Below are 25,657 nucleotides of genomic sequence, written 5' to 3' on the forward strand. Positions count from 1 at the left end.
ATGAGAGAGGACCCCAAAAGTTCCAGGGAACAGGGTACTATTAACATTTAAAGTCAAAGGGCTATCCCTGGAAAGGTTCGTAGACATAGGAGCTACTTTTTAAATGTCTTGCTCTATTCTCACTTGCTCACCACACACACTGAATAACTCGTCTAAATCACTGGTCACAGACTAGAACGTAACGTATTACAGTCTTTTTTATTTAAAATATATACTTGTTAAGAAATCAGTGAGAATTCTGTCGAAAACTACTGACTTCATCTAATTAGAGACATCTCATAATATATAAAAAACAATGTTTAAAAACAAAGCATAATACAATTACATTTGTATAACATATTCAAAAGGACAATACATATATATAACACATTTAAAAATTAGAAGCAAAATACATTAATTTCAAACCACAAGGATAATCATACAGTATATCATCAGTTAATGAGACAGAACATACAACATAACCCCCTAGGCAACCAGCGAGACGAGACGTACCCGTGGGTCGGAAGATCTTTGAAACTAATAGAAACCATTGAGTTCTATAATTCTGCACTAGGACGCGAGCGGCGATCCAGAAACATAGTGAAACCACGGGGAAGGAGATGTGTCAAACTATTTAAGGAACCCACATGATAATTTAGTGATCGAGGCAAACCGAAAGACTCAACTAGCGGTCGGTTGGAGCCAAAAAGACTAAAAGATCTGCAAATCCAGTCTCTGTCTACAAAAAAGAAAAGATTCTACATATTTTTTACCTAATAATTGAGATTACTTGTGGATGGAATAGAGAAGCTTTAATAATATAAAGAACTACATCACAGATCCTAAAGAAAGGAAATTGTCGGTTGAACCTGATGACCCCAAACAAAAATACTGTCCTGATGAAGGTGTGACCATATCCACGGGCTACAACACTGAAACGCGTAGACGCACTTTTTCGCACAGAATTCATAAAAACCCAGGGGATCCTAGAGATATAGTATTGAAAAATACTGGAAATCCCCATGCATTTGTGTGAAGGTTATGGAATCAATTAATCAGTAGCAATATCAAGTGCTCTATTGAAATTAGGGGGTTATGTTGTATGTTCTGTCTCATTAACTGATGATATACTGTATGATTATCCTTGTGGTTTGAAATTAATGTATTTTGCTTCCAATTTTTAAATGTGTTATATATATGTATTGTCCTTTTGAATATGTTATACAAATGTAATTGTATTATGCTTTGTTTTTAAACATTGTTTTTTATATATTATGAGATGTCTCTAATTAGATGTAGTCAGTAGTTTTCGACAGAATTCTCACTGATTTTTTAACAAGTATATATTTTAAATAAAAAAGACTGTAATACGTTATGTTCTAGTCTGTGACCAGTGATTTAGACGAGTTATTCAGTGTGTGTGGTGAGCAAGTGAGAATAGAGCACAACATTTAGGAAGTAGCTCCTTTGTCTACGAACCTTTCCAGGGATAGCCCATTGACTTTAAATGTTTCATATCCTCTTCAGAGTTTCTATTCGGAGCAATAGCTAGGCCGCACAGCACCCTGGATCAGTGATTCTTAACCTTTTGACTTCTGTGGACCCCATTTAATCATTACTGGAAACTGAGGACCCCCACTGAATCATTATTGGAATCTAGGGCCCCCCACTAATCCACTACTGGAAGCATTTTCCATGATTTGAACCCCAAAGCACCACTCAAAAAATACAGAAACAAGCCTTCTTTAGACAAAGAAACAAATGATGAGTATTCAATTAGCAAAAAAATAAATACCTTTTTTTAAAATTTTCATGGAGAAGTTGGAGATTTTCTTAATTCAATTGAGGCCACTCATCATCCATACCATATTCTGTTTGATGCAACTGCACTGCTCCCACAAATCATTATGAGGATATTAACTTAATTTGTAGCCTCCACTTTCAAATTCCTTCATATTTACAGAACTTTTAAAAATGTCAGTCTTAAATGTTGCTTCTTTATTTATACACAGTCTATTAATCTGTTAATATTATTTTATTTTCTAAGCAGTTTCGGACCACCTGGGCAGGCTTTGTAAAACACAGAGTTCCCAGGACTACAGGTTAAGAACCACTGCTCTAGATGATTGAGAAAAACTCTTAGAAGGTTCATGCAGGAAAGCACTGGTACAAGTGAGCCGGAACAGCACCAGGAGGACGTGCCTTTTCCCCTCTCACTGTGCGAAGCCTAAAAATAGAGTTCAATATCAGTATTCGCTTTCTTAAGTTAGTGGAAGCTATTGCATTGTGATTCAAGTGATTGTTTTTCGGAGTTAAACTTCACTTTGCAATTGAACTGTTTCCCCTTGCAAGTGAAGGCTGACTGGAAAAGTACCTGCAAAAATCTGCAAAAACGCAACTGAGAATAGCAGCAATACCAATCAAAGAAAAACACTGCCTCGCTGTGGTCCACCTTCTTGAGTTCTGAGTGTGCTATCCCTTCCAGGCCAAGAATCACGAACAACAGATATTGTGAACTATATTGACAATCTGCGTGTGTTGCAAACCCGGCAAAGTAACTGGTGCGCCCTCTAGTTCGTTTTCTTTTGAAAGGCTCATGTGCAACCATATTGCATTGTTGGATCCCAATACAGATGTTCATGATAACATTAGTTTATTAATTCTAATCCACCACTTAAAATTTACTTGCATGTTCCACTATACTAATTCAACACAAATCCTCTATGGGTCCTGGAGAGGCATGCTACTCGCCGCAAAATCGCTTTGACGCCTCGTCAGGGGTAGTAAGCGCTATACAAATGCAATTACAATTCAATATAATACAATACATGCACATGTAAATGAAGATGCCTGGAAGTGCAGCAATGTTTATTTGCTGCATTACCAGGCTGTCTTCATTTACTCCAAATGCCCTCAGAGTGCCTTGGGGCCAGATGTCAGAGGGTGTGCTGCTGGTGGCTCGGCTGGGCAGGGTCTGGAGTCTTATTAAGACTCCAGCACACCCGAGTTTTTCACAGGTCTTTAAAGACCATTTGCATACCTTTGGAAACTGGTTACCGAGGCTTTGTTTTTTCTTTTTCCAGTACCCCCTGGGCCCCGACTCTGCCCATTCCTTACATTTGTATTTTAAATTTACTGTTGTAGTGTGAAAATGCATTTCATGAAAAGGAATATAAAAAAGGGTTGCCAATAGAAAAAATGCCAGCCATGCATGTTTAAAGATCCTGCAAAGACCTTGCTATGACACTAAATAGGGTCTTAAATAAAGAAGTATGTATTCATTTGTAATTTGGCTTTATGTCTGTTCCTTTTATTTTCAGTCATGAAACATTCAGGTAGCCCTAGAACACATTTAAAAGTGCCTTATATTTGCTTTTCAAAGTACGCGCAGATAAGTGCTGAAAATAGGGCTTTAGGTGACTGGTTTTTTTTTTTTGCAGAGTTTTATATAGCATGAACTTATCCTGCAACTGAATCGGGTATCAGAGCGCTTTACATAGCACCAGTTACATTACATGAGGACACACATTCATTTTTGTAGGGACAGGGAGATAAAGTGATTTGCCCACTTTTAGCGTTGTTTCCGAGACTCGAACCCAGTTCCCCAGGTCCGAGGTCGAACGCCCGAGCCGTTAGGCCAACTCCTCTCCCCTTTATTTTTGTACCGTCTGCAACATCAAAATATTGAGCCTGCAACCTTAATCATAAGACTGGAAGTTTTTTGCAGGATCAGCACATTATTTATTTCCTTCACCCTCGATTCCTCGATTGATTCCATAATAGCAATAGTTTAACTTATATCTGAAACCCTACGCCCCGTCAATAACATGCTGATTAATTTCAAGTGTCTAGGAATTCACCCTGCATTCAGACAACTCACTCCTTATTTCTCACCCTTCACTTCCACGCTCACCCTGCACTCACAGCGTATAGTTATGATTTTCCCGCATTTGCCACATAATCCATCGTCTGCTGCATAATTTGCACATTAAAAAATGCAGCAACACATTACTTCACAGTGGAAGGGCCTTTCTAATGGTTGACTGGTCACCTTTCTGTTGCTTATTTCTATATGTGGGTGTTAATGTGGTACGTATGAGGGGCAATAAAGGCCAGGCCAATTTTAACAAGTGTAAAAATAGCAAAATAATGCAGTAATGCCTTTGCTTTCTGCAGAATTTAGTCAACCATGCTTCATATGTTTGCCTTCTCCTGTCGCATAATTCCAATGGCCCCATTTATAGTTCTATGAGGTCTCAGCCTGTGGTAGAAAGTACTATGATTATGTAAGTCATTATTTTAAAACAGCATTTACATACTCTAAGCTAGGCTGCTGCAAAATGATGCAGTGATTGAGATAAAACAAGTTCTCACAAAACATACTTTTTAGTAATAAGTAATCAAACTGTATCTAATGCACACATTTTTGTAAGTGTCTCCACTATTCCAGATCTCAGCTGATAACTCCTTTACATTACATCTTAAAAAGAATAGATCTTTACCACCATAAAGCTTTAAGCAGATCCACTGGAATTATTAAGCAGAAGAGGACAACATTATGCGGCAGGTTTGACTAAATTATGCAGCAAGAAAAGGTAAATTATGCGGCACAATGCGCCACATTTTGTGGTTAGCATTACTTCATTATTTTGTCATTTTAACTCATTGTAACGCTGTCAGGGGAAATATTTCACCTCATTAGTACCAGTGTAGCACCCACACACAGCAGGAAGAAACTACAAGATTACCAGTCAATCTTTGCAAAGGGACTTCCACTGCTCCGGAACACTTTGTCACGCTTTAAGTAACTTTTATTCCGTTTGAGCTAGAATCAAGTTTTTTGGGTTGAAATCTGCAGATTATGTAGTAAATACAGTAAACTGATAATTATGTGGCAAACACTGCTGCTGCAGAAACTCATAATTCCATGGTTTCTTTTTTAACTTTCTACACTACCACCACACACTTCGATTTCAGGCAGAGGCATCTCGAAGTCAGTATTAAACATTCAGAGGCAGTTTTTTTGTGAAAGCTGAGTCCATGGGGTGGCAGGTAGAAGGCCAGCAGGGTTGCAGTCAGATGCAGAGCCCAAATCCTTTTGATCCTTGGGGACACACATTAATGGTCTAGGAGACAGAGGTAAGGAGCGAGATTCTTAGATATTGTCGAAGAGAAGGCCCAGAATAGGGAGCACTGTATGCGGGCACATTTTTATGTTTACAAATAGCCAGAGACCACTTCTTTCTGAGAGATACCCCAAAGAAGGGGACAATATAAGTGTGTGTTTTTTTAAGCTGGTACTTCTGCCAAGTGTGTAAGTGGCAACTGCTGGTTATCATAAAGGAGCAGATGCAGAAGGACTGGGGCCCAAGGATTTGGGAGGCCCACTGCATCACAAATATGACTGTCTACCTTTAAAAACATGGTCATCAGAGCGTATTGCCCTTTCAAGCATTAGGACAGAGGTGATAATCCATCATGGTGGGGAAGAGGTAAAAGAGGCAGAGGAGATAGCCTGCTACTCAGGACTGCAGTTATCTTTAGTGCAGCAGGTATAGTGGCATTGGGTCAAAGAGTGTGAGGGGATGACAACACTCCAATTATGGGGAGCAGTTTGTTTGGGATATCTATTTTTGTTTGATGCATTTGCTGTTCTATAAGTCTCATATTTGGTGCAGTTTATAAGCTATAGAAAAAGTATTCCTGAAATCATCTCACAAGCCGCGCTGCCTGCACGCAATCATGTCCCTCCTGCTCCCAAATCCTTGCCATAAAGTTTTAGTGGGGGGCCCGACCTCAAAACATTTTGAATAGGGGGGGCTCAAAGTAAAAAAGTTTGAAGAACTCTACCCTAAAGGATAGCTTCCTCTTGTGAATAATGGTATGTCAGCATATTGGGAGAAGCAGAGGTCCAGGAGACTGCTGTTTGTTTCCTCCAATACTGCTCCTTGAAAGTACCTTTTATTTTTAAAACAGCCCAAATGTGTATATCCAAATGTATGGAAGGTGGTCTACTGGCCCCCGCAGGCCTCCATTCTTGCATTCGCAACAGATCCATTTTAACTCAAGAATGTAGTGGGAAATTGACTAGGCCCCCCTCCTTCCAGGAGTCTTTCTGGTAAATTCACAGTTGCATGCATAAAAACAGATCCTTTTTTAATTTGACAGGTGGACAAATAAGCATTAACCCCTTCCCCGCGGGGCTAATTCCCCTGCGGTGCGGGGGGAGGGGGGCCGCGCGCTGCACAGCGTAGCTGAGCTCGGCACGACTTCGCCCACTCAATGGAACCCCCCGCACAGGAGGGGAATTATCCCCGCATTGGGCGTTCCGCTGTGGTTATGACGAGCTCAGCTCGACATGAGCAAAGTGGAGCTGTGCCTCATGACGAGCTGAGCTCGTCATGAGCGCCGAAAAGGTTAAAAATGCAATAGGTCTCGCCTTTGATTAAGTTAAAGCCATTTGCTTTGCTAATGGAATTGTATAGCAAAGCAAATGGCTTTAACTTAATAAAAGGCGAGACCTATTACATTTTTAATGCTTGTTAAACTGGTGATACCCATTTATTTGAGCCCAATGGGTTCCCAGCCGCAGCTGTCTACCATGCCCTACTTACTTAGCTTAATTCTCTGATGTTTTAATCTGATCCAAGTAAAGTTTTCTCAGAGGAAATAGTTCAGCGGCTCTTTGCAGTACATGACCTGAGATGGCAGAAGTGCTGAACTGAAATAATTTTGAGGCGGAAGAAGACTATTTCTAAGGGTGGGCGGGCAGCTACGCTCCGTGCACGGAGTGTGCTTAGTGCCAGCTTCTACGCATTTTGCGTCGCAGGCGTAGAATTCGGCACTACGCACGCTCCGCAGACGGCGCGTAGCTGGCCGCCACCCGCCTCCCTCTCGCCCTCCCTAAATACTTTAATTTAAATGTGTGAAAGAATTAAAAGGCACTTACCTTGCCCGCTGCTGCCCGCCGCGTCCCCGGGGCTCGCTCTCTTCATCGCTGCCGTCTTGGGTACTAATGCGCATGCACGGGCGGCCGCGCATGCGCATTAGTACCCAAGACGGCGGTGATGAAGAGAGGGTGCCCCGGAGACGCGGCGGGCAGCGGCGGGCAAGGTAAGTGCCTTTTAATTCTTTCACACATTTAAATTAAAGTATTTAGGGAGGGCGGGAGGGAGGGAGGCCTGCGGTGCGTAGTGGGGCTACGCGGAGTGCAGAGGTGGGCGTAGTTTCTCGCCCACTTCACGTAGCTCCGCAAAGCCCCACTACGCCCACTACGCCCAGGGTTAACTATTTCTCCTTAGGTGTGAAAATAAACAAGCACACAAGATGGATAGCGTTTCTGGTTCCAATTCAGGCTAAAGTGTGCTTTAAAAACAAACGTTTGATACTGAAAGTATTACAATTAAGGTAAACAATCTTGTATTTTTTGCATTGATGTATGAACTCGAATGCCTTTAACCATATATATGGAAACGAAAAGCTGGGCACAGTTTTACAATAATCAATATCTTTATGGCGCACCTTGTAAGACATATGTTATGAAACCAAACACGTAGCCAAAATTCAAAGGCTGTCTTAGTTTATGGATTTGCAGTTTGTGAGCCGAGGGATGGCTCGCATAGCGCTACAATCTCCTCCCCTTCCATTAAACATGAATCTGATTAATGATTACTGGAGTAACAGCTGTAGTCAGAACTCTTGTCACAGGGACAGGGCTTGTCTTCACATCAACTCACTTCTATTTCTGACGAGCAGCCTTCGTGGCCTTTCCGCACCCTGTGCTGGACTTTACATCTTAAGTAGCGGCTCAACCCGAGAGGACTTTGAGGGGAAATCAACACTAGTGAAACTAGAGGAATCACAGAACAATGTGAAACATGGTAAGCGCTGCGAGGCTGTGCTGTAGGGAAACCAAAGCGCTTTAGTGTAAATGCAGGAAAGCAATTGATTTGTTAGGGGTTTAAACAAGCACTAATTAGCAGGATATATTCCTTGATAATTGTTTTGTGACTTCCTGGGTTTTTGATGTCATCACAACACAATCCTAGGTAGTCGTGGTTTCTAGGGCTAATTTTGCAAAAGGTTGGAGGATGGGTAAGGTGTGAAGTCTAGAATTCGCTTTCTTTATAGTCAATTTCACAGATTCCAGATTAGGTACAATTGTCAGCTGGTTGAAAATGAGAACTCGACATCTCCATGTTTAAAATACTGTCCTGGGCTTTGTAGAGCACTTGATAAAGCAGTTGATCAGTTTCATATCGCTTTAATAAACTTTTGTTACTATTTTCTAACTCAGTGTCAATATCACAGCATTCCTTAGTATGAAAAGCTGTGCTATCTAGCCAGCACTCATCAGCAATGCTCGTCTACCCAGTTCGACTATCGTGTTCCGTGCTGACATGATGTGTTTTCTTTTTCAGGGATGGGCCCTTTGAAGACTAAACACTCCAGGGACAAAGGATTTCATTCAAGGTTGAAGGTTTGGTATGTATTGGCACAAAAGCACTTGCTGTGTCTAAACACGCAAAGACATTGACGACTGTTGGGAACAAGACATCATATAAATGATTAATCAGAGCACAACAAGGCAAGTCGCTGTGATGTTTAATACACAGACTGCGCACTCCCTAAAGAAGGCATGTACACCAATCTGATAACAAAAATAACACACAGAAGATGAAAAACGCAGACAGACACCGTACACACCCATACAAATGATGGGCGTTTTATCGTCATCCTGCTGAGAGCACTTGGGGTATGGCGGCATGCGTAGAGCGGGGAAGTGTGGAAGCAGAGATCCTGTGACTGTGAGCGCCAAAAAAGTAGAGCAGCGGGGAAACATGAGGTGTCGGCATCCAAAACAAGCACGCGAGTGGTGCGCTCGGGCCACAGCAAGACATCTGGTTTGAATTATCGTGCACTCGTCTGAGCACAATATTTCAAAACAGATGGTGCCTGTGCGTATAACCGTAAACAATAGGCCGTGGGCTGAGCAAAGGTGGAACATGCACCAGCCTTTGACCAATTGCGTGCTGTCTTTCTTAGAAAGACGCACACAAAGGCCAATAGGCTGTCAGCCCAAAAAAAAAACCACACGCACGAGCGTGTGAAAAGTTGTGGTCATCTCCGAGAGGTCTTTTTCCTAATGCAGCGCATGCACGCTGCTATAGGCTCAACCTAAAAAGGCATGCCCAACTCACAGCAAGTTGGTGGCAATTACATTTTGGAAAATAATTTTAGTTTCTGATGTATACTTTCAAGTGTAGATTGTTCCCCTTGTGAATTTCCCAGGTGCCAGACTGGATCTGGAATTTTTTCAAAGCAATTGGTCCACACCCCACCAAGAGACTGTGCAACAACCTTGTTCTACCGCTAGAAGTGTTGGTGTGGAGTCATATGCTGGCACCTCTCCTGTGCAATATAGTTTTCTCCATTCCACACCCTTTAGCATGATTCTTGAGCTGCTCTCCCAACTTTGCCCCGATTCACCAGTTCCAAAATTGCATTTGTTTTGCAAAAAAGATAGTGTGATATTAAGTGTCCCTCCCAAAAGCTACAGACTTCAAACTGTGTCACGACTGCAGGTGTGGGCTTGGCTCTACACAATGTCTACTTGTGGTGTCTTCAGTACGGGGCATGAGTCAACGTAATGTGGCAAATGCTTCCTGATCTACCTTAAGGTAATCAGGAAGGAAGAAAAAAAGCTATACATTGCTGAACACAAAAAGTGAGGTAGGTTTCCCTCCAAACAGCGAGCCCTTTCCTACTCCAAGTTGCGGGCCCACTCTCATTCCAGGTCACACTCCAGGCCGCCTTCTTCCCATAAGTTGAAGACTAAGTGAGGGACAAGTCGGGCTACAAGCCCAAGTGGGACAAATGTCAGTGTCGTGACATTAGCTCCTGGGAGAAAACAAGCAGCCACCACTCCAAGGGCCCAAATTCACTGTTGTCGTCCGACTGCAAATCGGTTTCAAGGCTGGTCCTGGCATTGGTTGTGTTCCACAGCCCGTTGGTAATTATGCCGCAGATAAGGCCTTTAGAGAGGCCATGCTGCAACCTTTAAGGCAATGACTGCATCCTCTGGAAAGCATTGAAGTCCCTTGGAGTGAAAGGGACCCCTAGTTAGACTTCTTCCAGCGGGTTCAACTAATTTTGCCCTTGTCTGGCCTCCATGGCGGTGCCAGGAAATGTCTCTACTCCTGCACTGAAGGTCTCATCAGAACTACCGGGTTGCTGGCCCAGACTCCAGCAGCTCCCACACACGATTCCACTCTGGTGCCCATTTGTGATCTGGAGCTGACATTGGCACCCACAAGGTCTTTGTCACATAAAAATATTTCCAATGCAAAGCCCTCAACCTCGGCTGAACCCCAGCCAGTTGACATTGGTATTATCATATGCTAGAAGCCATGTTTGGATGGATTCTGACTCCATTCAGGTCTCAAATATGAGAATGACCGTGAGGAGGCAAGCAATTTGCTTCCCCCCATTACATTAATGCTGGCCTATAGTTAGATATTTAGAATGCCGGTGGCCTAAATACTTCTACAGAGACAGAGTTGGACTCCCCGTTGCTCCACACCTCTCAGATGAGAGTTCATGTACTGCAATAGCAGTCTAGAGAGCATCAGAATCGTTTGGACCTAAAGCTGCGGAAATCTTACATTCTGGGCCTGCTACTTCAGAGCCCTTACAGATTTTTAGTAAGATCCAGATGGAAACCTTTATGGCAACTTGGTATAAGTCATGTTCAACACTCCTAGTAAGCTGCCCAGTTGCTAGGCATTATAAGCCCACTTTTTTTTTTTTTGTTTTTTGTTTTTGAAAACCTTTATTTATCGTAAACATAGTACACAGCGTCTGCCTACAACCACTGCGGGCCGGCCGCTATGACAATATACAACCTTCCAAGGTACCTTGCGCTGCAATGAATGACAAAGATAGCAACACTACGATGGACTGGCAAGGAGCCACAGGAAAAGGATAAAGAGGGTTTCATTTTATAATTTTGACGAATCGTCCTAAAGTCAGACCGGGTAGCTGAGTGGGCGAGCCACATAAAAGGATATCCACAAATGAAGCATCGTAATGAAATTACTGGCGTAAATCATTACAATAAGGATACACAAGCGCAGAAGTACATGTCGCCCCAATTAGCGCCCGCCCAATCAATATATCACCTCAGGAGTTGCAATCCAGCTTGTCTACAGTATAGTAGGATATTAGAGGGATCATTCTACAGCAACAATAAAAGGATACAACGACGAATAGAAAGGCACTTATTACATGGGAAAATTCGTGACAGGACATGCACCCTCAAACAGTAGTAGAAAAGGGAAGGAAAAGCAAAATATGCAATCATTCAGTGACTATGCATTAAAATCAAGATCTTGGTCATAGAATCAATAAACCATGTGATAAAACATAGACGCAAAGCGCAAAAATCGTCCCGGAAAGAACCAAACCCAACCCCCCGTCTGACCCAAGATAGATAAGAAGAAAAAGAGAAAAAAGAGAGAAAGAACAAGAAGAAAGGCCATAGAAACAAAAAAGGGAAAGAAAAATCAGGCCCCAACCCCCCCACCCTGCACGTTGAAGAGGCTACGGCCCTCCCCCCCCACTAACGTGCCTGTCGCCCCAAGAAAACTCACATAAGGGTAACTCCCAATAAAGAAGAAAAGAGGGGAGGAGCCCACCAAATACTAAGTCTCCCGGACGCCCCAGCTATACAACATCTTCTACCCCATACACAGTAAGCCCACCTTTTTGAATCAGCACCTGACACCTGAGAACTTGATAGTTCAAGCTTCTACTAGCATTTATGCTAGCACTGAACTGGCACTAAATGGAGCTACATTGCGCTCCCTCTGAAATGCTGTTACTCGCAGTGAAGTCCGCCAGTGGCTGAAGTGGGCCCTGAGATGCATGCTGGAGTGGACTGAAGAAAAATGTGATGGATACAAGAACAGACTAATGGATACAATATGGCTGAAAATCCCCAAATGTAACTATGTTGCACACATAATTTTAGTAAAATCAAAACGTCTTAGCTAACACCAGACCTAAACAAAAAAGTCAATCGGTTTGGCGTTGGCTGTCAGCCTCTAGCCTTTGCTAATTCTTTTTTTGTAATATTTTTGTACATCTTTATTACCAATAGACAGCGTTAAAAAGAATATAAATAGAGAGGCTGGAAAAGATAGATAGATAGGCAGACAGACAAACAGACGAACGGCCAGACAGACAGAGATGAAGGGACAGACAGATAGAAATTAATGGACAGACAGGTAGATACAGATAAATGGACGGACAAGAGATACAGATGACTGGACAAACAGGTAAATAGATTTGAATGGAAAGACAGATAGAGATGAATGGACAGACAGGTAGACAGAGATAAACGGACAGACCGGTAGACAGAGATAGACAAAGAAGTAGATAGGCAGAGTTAGCCAGGCCGGTAAATAGACAGAGATAGATAGGTAAAAACGGCAGAGATAGATAGATAGATAGATAGATAGATAGATAGATAGATAGATAGATAGATAGATAGATAGATAGATAGATAGACAGATAGATAGATAGATAGACAGATAGAACACTGAATGGCAAACTAGAATGTCGTACAAGCAGGACATACAGACTGAATTGGTTTACCAGTAGAACTGTAGTCCACAATTAAAATACATACAAGTAAGACCTGCTTCATTGCACGCATGCAAAAAAATAAGATCATTTTATAAAGAGCAGCTTCAAATGGACGCAATTTGATACATATAGGCTATTCTAAAAGGAATTTATGACAGCATTAGCAGGCAACAGGAACTGATAAACCTGGATTGTGTCCTCTGTATGAAGAGCTTTGAGTAAGTGTCTTGCTATTACAAGAGGCGCTAAACACAATGGAAACACTAATGCAATATCAAAGTAAAAACAAAAACACTAGCACCGAAGGGAACTACCTTGTGTGTGTACATGTGCTCCTTGTTAAAGAGCAAAATACTGTCACTTAAAGAGAAGTTAGACAATGGCTGTAGTAGACTGACCTTACGCTGTGGTGGGCAGAAGCAAAATGTGAACGACACAACAACTGGCCAATGGATGAAGAGCTGTCTGAAAGCCATTTTAAGTAAGTGTGTTATACATATGATTTTAGTAAAACCAAAAAGGTCTTAGCTAATGCCAGACCTAAAAAGGCCATTGAGACTAAAAGAAATATCTTGAATGTTGTGGACACAAAGTAAAGGTAGCAACTTGGCCAGGCTTGAGTGATGGCATGCATCATCGCCTTGTCTTATATTGTCCGTAAACGTAAAAGCAGTTACCAGTTCTCTCCACTCTGAGACAATATAGCCTGAAGCTAGGATCATGAGAGACCTACTGAAACGAGTCCAGTGTTTCTTTATCCTCACCTCTGTCTCCCACTTGTTCCTTCACCCACTGTGCCATGGCAGCCACGCTCTTGCTGTTGGTGACATCCAGGAGGACGGTCTTCAACCTTTGGGAAGTGGCCCCTTGCAGCTGCTCCGCCCCCTTCTGTGTCAGGCACGCGGCGAGCACGCGCATACCACGCTGGTCCAGCTGCCGTGCCAGCTGGTTCCCAAAGCCAGTGTCACAGCCAGTGATCAACACATACTTTTCCGGGAGATTTGAAACCACCTGCTGCTCTCTGTACCAGCGATAGAGACAGTACAGGCCCAGCAGGGCCGCCAGGTACAGCCACATCATGAATTTCAGGCTGTAAAACAGTAAGAAATGAAAAGAACAACAGTGAGGTACATTCAAAGAGACCTGCCCAAGCTGGACAAATGTTCAGTAGTAGTAGGACATGCTCAAACTTACATGGCATCAAATGGCGATTACTGTTGAGCTCTTCCAAAGTCCTTTTACAGACATACAAGAGGAGGAAGAGGGTAGGTGAATCTGCCCTACCTCCATGTCAATATCTAGGTCTGTGAGTACACCTCAATCATTCTTTGAAGAACAGCCATAATACTGCCATACTGGCAAACACATATACCCGCTCCATCCGTCCCATCCCATCCCCTTTCCAGCCTTACCCTCCGCAGACCTCAATACTGCTTGCTGCTCTGTCATATGTGAGTTTTTGTGGGCTATAATCATCACCTTGTTAGCCTAACACTGGTAGATGAAGATTAAGAGGTCTAGTTTGTGGTGGATCTTGTCCAGAGAGCCAATCTGTGGTAACTGGTTTAAGGTCAGACATGTGCTGAAGAGGCAAGAAGTGCAAAACTAACTTGCAGGTATCACTAGCAAGGTAAGTCGTAGCTTTTAAAGCTAAGTGGGATTGTTAACTGGACTATGGTGTTCGGACTGGGAGATTTGAGATAATGTGCATAGTGGTATGTTACCGCTACATCAAGAGTCATTAGACCGCAGTCATTTCACCTGTAGTCTTTTCTTCACAACAAAGCTTTTATTCTGTGACATATATTGTTAGGTAAGGGCACTTACAATGTTTTTTAACGTATCGTTTATTCAAAATTGCACAAAAAAGCACATTACATGTTGTCTCGCAAGGTTATGGGGCAATGAAAAGAAAAAGTAAGGATTATCATACAATCCGGATTACCGATGCAGCTTCTTACATTAAACGGGGTAATCTGTCGGTACTCTCAACCCAGGAGCAACATTATGGAACACTTATCTTCATTTTAACATGCAGTACAATTCCTTTGGAAATGAACCATCCAAGTTAAAAAAAATAACAATAAAAATGGCAGAGACAAAGTGGAAACTGGTGCTATCGCCCACCGGAGACCCGCGCAAGGAACAGGGGCAGGATATACATAAGCCATGCCCCTAGGCTTCTAGGGCAGACACCTGTCATACCTGGATAGGGGCTCGTCTGCAGGGCAGGAATAGAGAATCAGGCACTGAACAACTCAACCTGCAGATACAGGACCATGATTTATCTGGACCTCAGTGATATCCGGCAGCCACACATAGCCCCGTCCCACGCAGGTCCGCAGTAGGCATGGGCGGAAAATCCGTTCCGCTCGCGGATTTTGCGGATTTTCGGGAAATTCGCAATCCGCGAGATTTGCGAATCTCCCGCAAAATCCGCAAATCCGCGAGCAGCGGATTTTGCTCGCACTGTTCGCGTGAGTTCGCGCCCCGCGAATAAGTGCAAAATTGCAGAAATACGATCTTAGCAAAACTGAAAGTAACTACTTACCAGGTTCAAAAGTTCAGGCTCATCATTAGTAGCCATTTCCTGTAGTGCTTCCTGAGGGGCCCCTCCAGAGTTCAGTTGCCAGTTGAAACTATTATGTGACCCTGCTCTGAACCTCAGAATAGTTACACATATGCCACAAAGGTCCTGAATTACAGCTAAGGGAGACAAGCAGGAGCCAGGCTGGAAGTTAAAATCCATTAATCAGCCCCTAATTCATTATTGTCAGTTGGGGCAGGGCAGGTGTTGTAACTAATTTTGCAACAATGAAAGCACTTAGCAAGTGCAAAAGATCACTAATCAGGGCGCACTAAGGAAGCAGGTGCCAGCTAAAAAAATATTCTGTGACACATTAATCAGCCCCAAATTAATTCAGGTCACTTGAGGCAGGGAAGGTGTGCTTTGCTTTGCCGAAAATAATGTACACTGGACAACCAGAGGGTGTGGTGATGAAACAGAGGGTGGCATGGGTGGGCCAGAGGGTGGCATGAGTAGTCAGAGAGTGGCAGTGGTGACAGAGAGTGGCAGTGATGAAGAAGAGTGTCCCAAACAGGCTGGACACGTAGAAACAACAAGTTCGCAATACTTGCGACCCGACAGGTAAGTTCGCAAATTGCGAAATTGTAAAAACCCTCGCGAAGTGGCAGAAACACAGGCGAACACAAAAAAAAAAAATCCGCAAATTCGCGGGAATTCGTGGATTTTGCGGATTGCGAATCCGCAAATCCGCAAAATTCGCGAACGCGAGATCCGCAAAATTCGCTCATGCTTAGTCCGCAGGACACTTACAGGGGATCACAACCACTCTTACTGTCAGCGTTTCCACTGATAGCTCCCCTCCACACGTACTCCACGCAAGCAAACTCCATGTGGCATCAGTCAAACATTCGAGGGACTAACCTCCGGTGGCAATATAGGCAAGGTGGTTCCCGCAGCCAGGGGAAAGTGCCATTGCTGCATCTCCTAGCTCCTCGTTTGACATCAGCCTCTCCAACATATCCCCCCAGCTCTATAGGTCGTGTTCTGCATTCTCCTCAGTGAGAACCAAGCATAAATGACGCTCCTCAGCCTTGCCCCATTCACTCAAATCAGCCCTTTATTTGTCTAGCGGGGGGATGTCCAGGGTATTGCATTGAGGCGTGTAGCCAATACAAGTCTGAGTAGGGCAAATCTGTGTCTCATACAGGACCTATATTATGAACGGGTAATTCAGAGGAGTCTGCGTCCCATCATTAGACATCTTGGGCGGTCCATCTCCACACCCCACTCTGCCAATAAAGCCTTCTCAGTGTTCGGACCCTCAGCACACACCTGAGCTGCATCCTGTAATAACCATGCAAAATAATAGAGGCTCAGGTCTGGTAGGCCCAGGCCACCTGATTCCATATCCAGCTTCAGGACCTCTAACTTCACCCTGTGGTGTTTACCAGCCCCTACCAGGGAAATCATAAGACTATTCCTAGTGGTGAAAGTAGCCCACGGGATGTAGCAGAAGGAGTTCTGGAGAACATAGAGGCATCAGGGAAGCAAACCCATCTTGCTCAGGGCCACCCTTCCCAAACCAGAGAGAGGAAAGTGATTCCAGAACTGAATAGAAGCCTCTAAGCCAGCAAGGACCACTCCCATGCTCAAGGCATACTGAGCCTGAGCTGTTTGAGCAACCTGTATGCCCAAATACCGAAAGTGGATGCATTAACACCGGACATCCGGAACACGGAGAACTGCGGCATCCACTACGACCAGTCTCGCCAGTGGGAAGATAACCAACTTCTGGCAGTTATTGTGCAACCCCGAAACCACTCCAAACGAGGACAGCAGGTCTAAAAGCGCAGGCACTGCCCTCTCTGGATAGTGAACATAAAGCAGCACATTGTCAGCATATAATCAAACAACATGAGTGTGATCACCCACTAAGATACCCCACTGGGCAGTGGCGCCTCATAGAGGTAACGCAGCATGGCGGGGGGGTAGTGGAGTCCAAAATATGACTGCAAAGGTGAACGTAAATAACTAAATATCTACCGCCGTATGTGGGACTCCACTACCCCCCCCCCCACTCAGCCCCGCCCACCTCACTGCCCCACAGCGTTATCTCTGCGAGCCACCACTGCCACTAGGCCATGTCTTGTCGCAGCCGGCTCTCCAGTGGCTCCATTGCCAGAGCGAATAAGAGTGGAGACAATGGACAGCTGTGCCTTGTTCCTCTTTCTATAAGGATATAACTTCAGAAAACACACCTCCACTGCAAACACGGACCATCGGTTGGCAATAGACCGATCCAAAAGATAAACTCCTGGCCCAGACCCCATCCTCCCCAAAACGTTCCATAGGTAATAACAGCGCAGAGTATCAAATGCTTTTTTGATGTCCAAAGCGACCACCGCTGCCCTCATATCTAAATCCGCCAACGAATGTAGCATATGTGAGAGCCATCGCTAGTTCATATGTGTCCCTCAGCCTACCATGAACCCAAACTGTTCCTCGTGGACCAAATGGGTAACCAAACGGCCCAAACACATCGCCAATGCTTTGAACAATATTTTGACAACTGCTGCTTGCCTAGACATCGGGCGGAAGGAGCCAGAATCTAGTAGGTCTTTAACCAGCTTGGGGAGCATGATAGCCTGGTCTTCCTGCATAAATGGGGGTATAACACCCACACGTTTAGGCTCCTGGAGGGTCTCTAGCAAGTGAAGCAGCACAGGGTCAGCGAATGTCTGGAAGAATTCCATCAGGAGACCATCCGGTCCTGGGCCCGACAGCGTGCCATGCTCTGCACCGCTTCTTGTAGACCCTTGAGTCAGAGTGCCCCTTCAAGCCTAACACTCTGCACCTCAGTAAGGCGTGGAAGCGTTAGATCATTCTAAAACCCCGATCTCAGCCGGGTCGATATGTGGGACCTCCTTGTCTACCACCACCAAGTGATCATGCAGAAGGGAACTGACACCAGATGAGTGGTGACTACGAGCCCGCTGGGGTGCCTGACCATCAATATAATTCGGGGTGGGCGTTCCCGCTACAGCAGCCACACCAGAAGTCTCCTGGACTTGTCGCCCTCCTGATGTAACAACTGGCAATATTCACGCTTAGTCAGGCAATAAAGTCTGTCCCAGATATCCCCACCCGCTGGTCTTCTGTAGGGCCTCTCTGTGTGGTTCTGTCGTGGGTCCCGAGCCCTGCCATCCAGCCAATACATCCTCTGCCTCAGTAAGCTCCCTCTACAAACATCGCCTCATGCCTCTAAACAGGCACTCCCCTCATGTCACCACCTTCAGCACATCCCACTCCAGCCCCCTACTAGTGGTGGAAAGCAAATTAGTATCAAAATCCCCTGTGGTTACCTCCCTAAGTTCTTCCAGGAATACAGTATCTTTAAGAACCTCTGGATGGAGGCGCCATAGGGGGATCTCGGCCAGACACCAGCCAACCCCCATTTCATTAGCACCGGCCGTGGTCCAGTAGGAAGCGCCCCAGTGTGCGTGTCTGTGCAACGGCAGCTGCTGCTTCATCAGAGACCAGGAACCGATCAAGCCTGCTATAAACAGCACATGTGGGTGTGTAATACATGTAGCCCTATACTCCAGGGTGTGTCGCACACCACACATTGGTGCAGTGTAGGCAGTCCATTACTGCCCGCAAAGCAGCCATCATGTTATGCTTAGTGTGTAATCTTGGAGGGTGTCTATCCAGAGCACCATCAAGCAAACAGTTAACATAGCTGGCCCACAATAGAGGCACTCCAACATACGGAAGTAATTGCTTCTCCACGTCCAGATAAAACCCACCATCATCCACATTCGGGGAGAGAAGTACAGTAGACAGACCTCCACACCATCCATGGAACCATCCACAAAAACATATCTTCCCTCTATGTCTGCTGGAAAAAGCCACTAATGCAGAAGAGAACCTGTCGGGCCACCCATATTACCTCTCTCTGGGTATAGGTGGAATATGTGGCAGAGAACACCTGTACTCTCCACTTCGATGAATTTTTTGAACCTCTGAGTCCCACAAAGGTGTCTCCTGCAACATTGCTACGTGCGGTCCATGTCTACGGAGATATGTTTGCACCCTGTAGCGCTTCACAAAAGAGTTGCACCTGGAAACATTCCATGTTATGAATTTAAATTGACCGATCTTTCTGTTCCATAGCTTTTCCATGCACCCTGCCATCGCCGCCACCAAGAACCAAAACAATAAGGAAAAGAACCTCACCCACCGGGTGAACACAACAAAAACAATTTGTGCCTTCTTAATCATCTTCAAAACCTACAGGCCCCACCCGAAAGAGCAATCTTAATAAATGCACGTCTGTCGTCCACCCCCACCCGACAAGGGGAGGGAAGCAGGCAACAAGAAGGAATGACTAAGAGAACAGAAAATACTGCAATCACTGTGCACCACTGACCGACCACAAATCGCACCATTCTCAGTCAACAATACGTAGACAGGGGGTAAGGAGGCATGTCGGCACCAGTCACACTTTGATAACATCCAGCTGCACACCAGGGGGAGGGGGTAGAGGGGTGGAGGGAGTTTTTATTGAGTTTATTTGCGCTGAGAGACATGTAACTACACAGTGGCTCCGCAAGGGGCAGTAGGGGATTGCAAGGTCCTCGTTCTTGTTATGCTGTTGACCGATTGCTAGAATTGTTAAGAGGATCCTTCTGTACCTAGAGCAATTATACTGTAATTTTGTACCTTGCTGGATTTACTGTACTGGAGATGAATAACGCCAAACTTAATAAATAAAGTTTAAAAAAAAATTCAGCTGCACACCACCGCCCCCTAGCTACTTCAATCGTTTACATCACTCAAACGCCAACACCCATACCTGTGCAGTCACCACACCATTCAATATACAAACCATGGCATGCAACACCTCTCACAGTTATCATAAAAAACACAAGGAGGACAAGAGGAAGGAGGAAAAAGTAAAAGAAAAGAAGAGGGTAACAGAGGAAGATAATGGGAAACAGGGGGGGGAGAGAAATGTGGAACGGAATAGGCCAGGCCTGTCCGCCCCATGCAGAAGAGCACAAATGCCGCCCGAACTTGGGCACTTAAAATGTTAATAGTAATTTAAATTCATTTGGAAGTATAGATAAGTACTACTTAAGTAAAATAACTCACTTTTAAGTTAATGTATTTTGAAATATTTAATTTTGAAAGTAATACATAATGTATTTAAAACAAACATGAGAATATAAGTTTAAGATTGTACGTATTTAAAGTTCAAAAAAGGGTAGCAATCGTTTTTTAGGGCTCAGCATTGGGTAGTGTATAGGGATAGTAAGGACAACAGGGTTCAAGGGTGGGTAATGTGTAGGAAGGAGTTTTTGGGTTCAGACATAGGTATGATGTATGGCATAAGAAGGGCTTTTAGTCTCCTGGATGGGCTTTGCAAAGGGCTACCAAGGAGCTTTAAGGGCTCAGGTATGGGGTGTAAGTAGGGGTAGTAAAGACTTTTTAGGGCTTAGGGGTGGTTCGTTTATGGGGTAGTAAGGAAGTCTTAGGGGTCGAAATTCGTAGCCTATTGAGGTAGAAAGGAAGTTTTAAGGCTTAGGGGTGCCTGTATAATAATATATTTAATCTATTTAATCTTAATTACATCAAAAATAAAAATGTATATCTTTTTATTAGAGGACATTTTAAAATGTAAAATAGATGAACTATGAAGAATTGTATTACATTAATTACAATTAAATGGGAAATCATATATTTATTCACACACACACACACATATATATATGTGTAGACTGTGTATGTGTGTATAAAATGTGCATATAACTACATATACACATATATAAACATGTATACATATATATAAAACACAGATACTTAGCTGCAAAGTAAAGAACTCCTGATGCACAATGTAAAGATACACTATGATATTTGACCACAATGTAATGACTTACGATGTGTAAAAACTTGCAATGCAACAACTGGCATTCGTATCTTGTACCCCTGTCACCACTTGCATTGTGATTGACAATTGTCCAGGAGGAGGGGTGGCTCCATGCTCTATGTAGTTAAGCTGTGGAACCCACTCACCACTACATCTATGGCAAAATGGAAAATCCGGAATGTCTTACTGGGATATTGGGAACCACATGTGGTAGCCATATGCTTCAGAAGAGGGCATGAAGAGAGTGATGTAGAAAGTGCAGAGAAGCATTCGTTGAGATAAACAAGCCCACAGACAGAGCAGCAAGACATGTAAAAACCTGAGCCAGTCAGCATCTGCACCCAGAGCCTGATGGTACAGACATCCACACATATGTGCCGCCACTTCTAGAATGTGGGACACATAATCATGTAATAGTACAGGTGAGATAGAATACATTAAAGATTTATATATACCATATAGAGACATCATGTATAGCTTACTGCATCACCTTTCATCATATGGAAAAACAAAAACAACAGTATTAGTAAAGCTCAAAGTCCTGGTACTTAGAAGGAATAGTAACAAACCGTCTTCTTCATGGGCTGGTTTGTAGTGGGGTTCACGCTCTGGTTTGTGGTGGAATATAGGTTCTAGTTTATTGTGGGGTGCGCTCATTTACTGATAACGAAGTAGAACTGGGAATGTTCAACTGGATATTTGTGTACTTTCAGATAAAGAGAACTGAGAATCACTATCTTCAGAACGAAAAGAAACTAACTATTTAGAAGGCACATAGGGCCGGACTGGCCGTTGCGGGCACCGGGCAATTCCCGGTGCGCCGCAAGGGTGGCGGCCGGTACAGGACCGTTTTTGCAGCTTAGCTGCAAAATCGGACCTGTAACATAATCGGCCAAAAAACGGCCCCGGCAAAGAGCTCGGTCGCACGCCCAAATCATCACCAACCCAATTATACAATTCCTGTTCATATACTTTTGATGAATTCCATTGCACTGTAGCATGTTCCTTAGTGACTCGTACCGAAGCCTCTTTATTCCACCAACCCTTGTCTTAAACCAACACAGACCCTCTGGTTGCTTTAATAACTTTCACGGGTCCAGAAAACTATGATTCACCTTTAGTGATTTTGAAATGTGTCTTGATGAGCACCCAATACCGAACAGACAGTTCAAGAGATTCAACACCCTTCTTCCAGGCAAAACAACTTGTAGAGGCCTTTGTTTGCCTTGAACTCTTGATCGAAGACCTATTATACAACAATCAGCTGTAGAATTGGGTATCTCAAGGGAATCTATCAACCACTGGGGATATAATCTTGACCTGGGATCCATACCTCCCAAGAGCTTGAAAGGAGAGAGAACCCTGTACCTCTATGTGGAGTAGTGACTTAACTCCAGTGTTATGTTGTAGAAACTTCTCAATATCAGGACCTGCTGCTGAGTTTGAATACCTTCTTTGAAGCGGTAATTGCCCCTGCCGAGGAGACTGTCTGAAGCTGGATTGTAAAGACCTACTCACAATGCTTGTCATTATGCAGGTTAATAATTATATCTAAGCATTCATTTCAGCAGAATAAAAATGCATAACATTGATAGTGACCATGTAATGTGGTGCATCTTCAACACAAAAACATGATTTTAAAATCTAACCGATTTGTGCTGAGAGACTCTACAGACAAACTGTGAATAATAATCCGCAATCACACACAAATACCCAATTTGCACCGGTAATACATTATTTAGTACAGAGATAACCCTTACTAATTTCCCCATGGCCAGTCTGTTAGGCACTGGAATTAAAGGCTTCTCTGTGGTCTTGTAGTGTTTATCAGATAAATGATACTTACAACAAGAGTTAATATTCCACTCCACATCAGCATTCATAGTGGGCCACTAATAAAATTACCTTAGTTTTACAAATAGCTGTCACACCTTTACATTTACACCTAAATTAACTTTATATATATATATATATATATATATATATATATATATATATATATATATATATATATATATATAAATATATAGATTTTTTTTTTACAGTATGGGAAACAGTGCATATTCAAAACTAGTCGAAGAATATAGCAGCAGAGAAATATAACTATAAAACAAAGAGGAACAGGGCAAAGGCTAAAATCATTTAATCCAATAATTACAATGGCGTTATGGTTAGCCATCTAGTAGCCTTACTAGCACAACACACAGCACATTTACGATTTATAGCACCTTAATATATCTCCAGTGGGGCACCGGCTTCCTTAACCCCTTCGATGCTTGTGACAAGGTCAACTCGTCATGGGTGTTACCTGCGCTGTGCTTATGACGAGTTGACCTTGTCACAAACAATGGGATTTTGATAATTGCAGCGCACAGCGGGAATGTACTATAGCAAGGATGCGGTTAATTTGACAGGACTAACACGTTTTCAGTAAATACAAGAAGATAGTACTAATTTAGTAAAAAATACTGAATTATTAAAATCCCTCAAACTGTAGGCTTAGATTGTCATCGGTTAAAGTGCAATAGGTTAATAAAGTGCATTAATGAGGTAATTCTGAAGTATGAGGCTATCTTAGATAAGAAATTAAATAAATACAGTACATTATAACGAAACACACAAGTATGTCTCCACCATATTAGTAAGATCCAAACTTAAGACTTCTTCCTGACCCAAGTGTGAAATACATCAAGCATTGTAAGAAACCTGTAAAGTTCAGAAGCATACTAAATCAGTACCCCTAACTGTATGTAAATGCCTCTTCACCAGATACCACAGATAATCCCAATTAGAGGTCTCCATCACCCGGAAACCGGAGAGACCAGATCAGGGTACCTCGTTTATACATGGCCAGAAAAAGTGAACTCCATTCTGTGAATGTAGGAGGATCCAGACTGATCCACACTGAGGCTATACACGTGGGAGCCACTGCCATTCCCACAAAAATCAGATAAATGTCCCCTCTAGAGTGTCCCTTCCTCACTCAACACTAACAATACTGTTTGGTGTCTGATAATAGCTTGCTTCTTGAGGATCATGCTGATAAACGCTTCAATCTCTTTAAGGTCATTAACCGGGGACAAGAGCTAAATATTTGTTTAATATAAGTCGAAAGCTGTTTTAAAGTGCTGACTTTTTAAGCCTACGGTCAGGAGGGTCTCCTTACTGATTTTGAGGGAACCCTCGAGTAATGGCCCTTCCGTACCTACCTTGCTTCCTACTTTGCATTCTGGAATTCCAAATGGTCTGACAATCCCTGCATTCGTGCACTATAAATTTGCCCAATTTGACATCCCTGATCCACCACCTCTAAGACCACACATTTAGCAATAGACAAGTGGTTCTAATCTAGCTTACTGATGTAGTCACGAAACTGGAGATATTTTTAAAATGTATCTTTAATCAGGCCAAACTTGTCCTGCAGCTCTGAAAAGAAGCATAATTGGTCATTCTTAAAAAAATCCCCAATCACTGAAATTCAACAGGCTTTGAACCTCTAACACATTTCATCTTGAAATGTAACCCGCATGGCAGGGGAGCACCACATAGGTGTATAGCAATCGAGCTTAGTAATATTAACCTTTCTTTTGATCTGATGCCAGACTTTGAATGCTCCATCTACGTTTTAAACCTGGTCTTTTTGTAGTAACTTCTCTCCAAATTCTTCAGGGAACAGCTCTTAGCCTCAGACCCCAGTGTAAGCTGATTTATGTAGGGCGCTTCAGCTGAGTTAATAGTGTCACCTGTTATCAGAACCCCAAATTGCTGCAACATACAAGACCAATAATAGTACAGCAGGAACCTGGGAACCGCCCACCGTCCACAATCGCTGGAGAGGGTAATAGAAAGCTAAAACACAAGCTTTCCAATTTAGCTAGCAACTTTATGTTAATCTCCAACGGAATAGCTCTGAATTGTTATAAAACATTTGGGAGAAAGAGCATTTTTAACACATTACACCTTCCTACCAATATTAAGTGAAAGTTATTGATACTATGTAAGTCCTGTTTAATCTTACTAAGCAATGGGGCTACATTTAATTCCATTATTCTCTCTAGGTTAGATGTTATATTTACTCCCAAATAAGTCACCTCTGAACCACCAGGGATCCCCAGCATTTGCACCCTCGGTACAGATCACCTGGGTCTTACACTCATTTAGAAGTTATCCCAAAATAGCACCAAAAAGACCAGCCTCATTTTCAATAGCCTTCCAAACATTATAAGGGGCAGGTGTTATAACCACTATATCATCAGCATAAGCCAACACTTTGTTAGAAATTTGACATACAGAGACTGGCTGAATCCTGCAGTTATTATCAAGTCGGGTAATGAAGGGGTCCATATATAAGGTGAATAGCAGGGGCGAGTACGAACACCCCCGCCTAGTATCTCTGATGATATGAGTCGGGTCTGACCCCTTCCCCACAAACTGCAGTCTAGGCTTGGGGGATTGAAACAGAGCCCTGGTGGCTTTGATAAAGCCCGAACCAAGTCCCTTCCACCTTAATCCCTCCTAGAGGGACTCCCAAGGGCCTAAGTCATAAGCTTTCTCTGCATCGAGCAAAACCAATC

General features: G+C 43.4%; 1 protein-coding gene across 2 annotated transcripts in view; it reads right to left on the reverse strand.

Annotated features, from left to right (window-relative positions):
- The window catches only part of LOC147749087 (retinol dehydrogenase 16-like), a 171,190-nt gene that overhangs the window by 13,872 nt on the left and 131,661 nt on the right, over positions 1-25,657 (reverse strand). For both annotated transcript variants that reach the window (XM_086965996.1, XM_086966005.1), the window contains one exon: positions 13,392-13,717. In XM_086965996.1, coding sequence (XP_086822122.1) covers positions 13,392-13,707 — 316 coding nt within the window. In that variant the 5' untranslated portion in view covers positions 13,708-13,717. The remainder of the gene's footprint in view (positions 1-13,391; positions 13,718-25,657) is intronic.

The sequence above is a fragment of the Lissotriton vulgaris genome, chromosome 1_1 (genome assembly GCF_964263255.1).
Source record: "Lissotriton vulgaris chromosome 1_1, aLisVul1.2, whole genome shotgun sequence".
In the NCBI taxonomy this organism is placed as follows: domain Eukaryota; kingdom Metazoa; phylum Chordata; class Amphibia; order Caudata; family Salamandridae; genus Lissotriton; species Lissotriton vulgaris.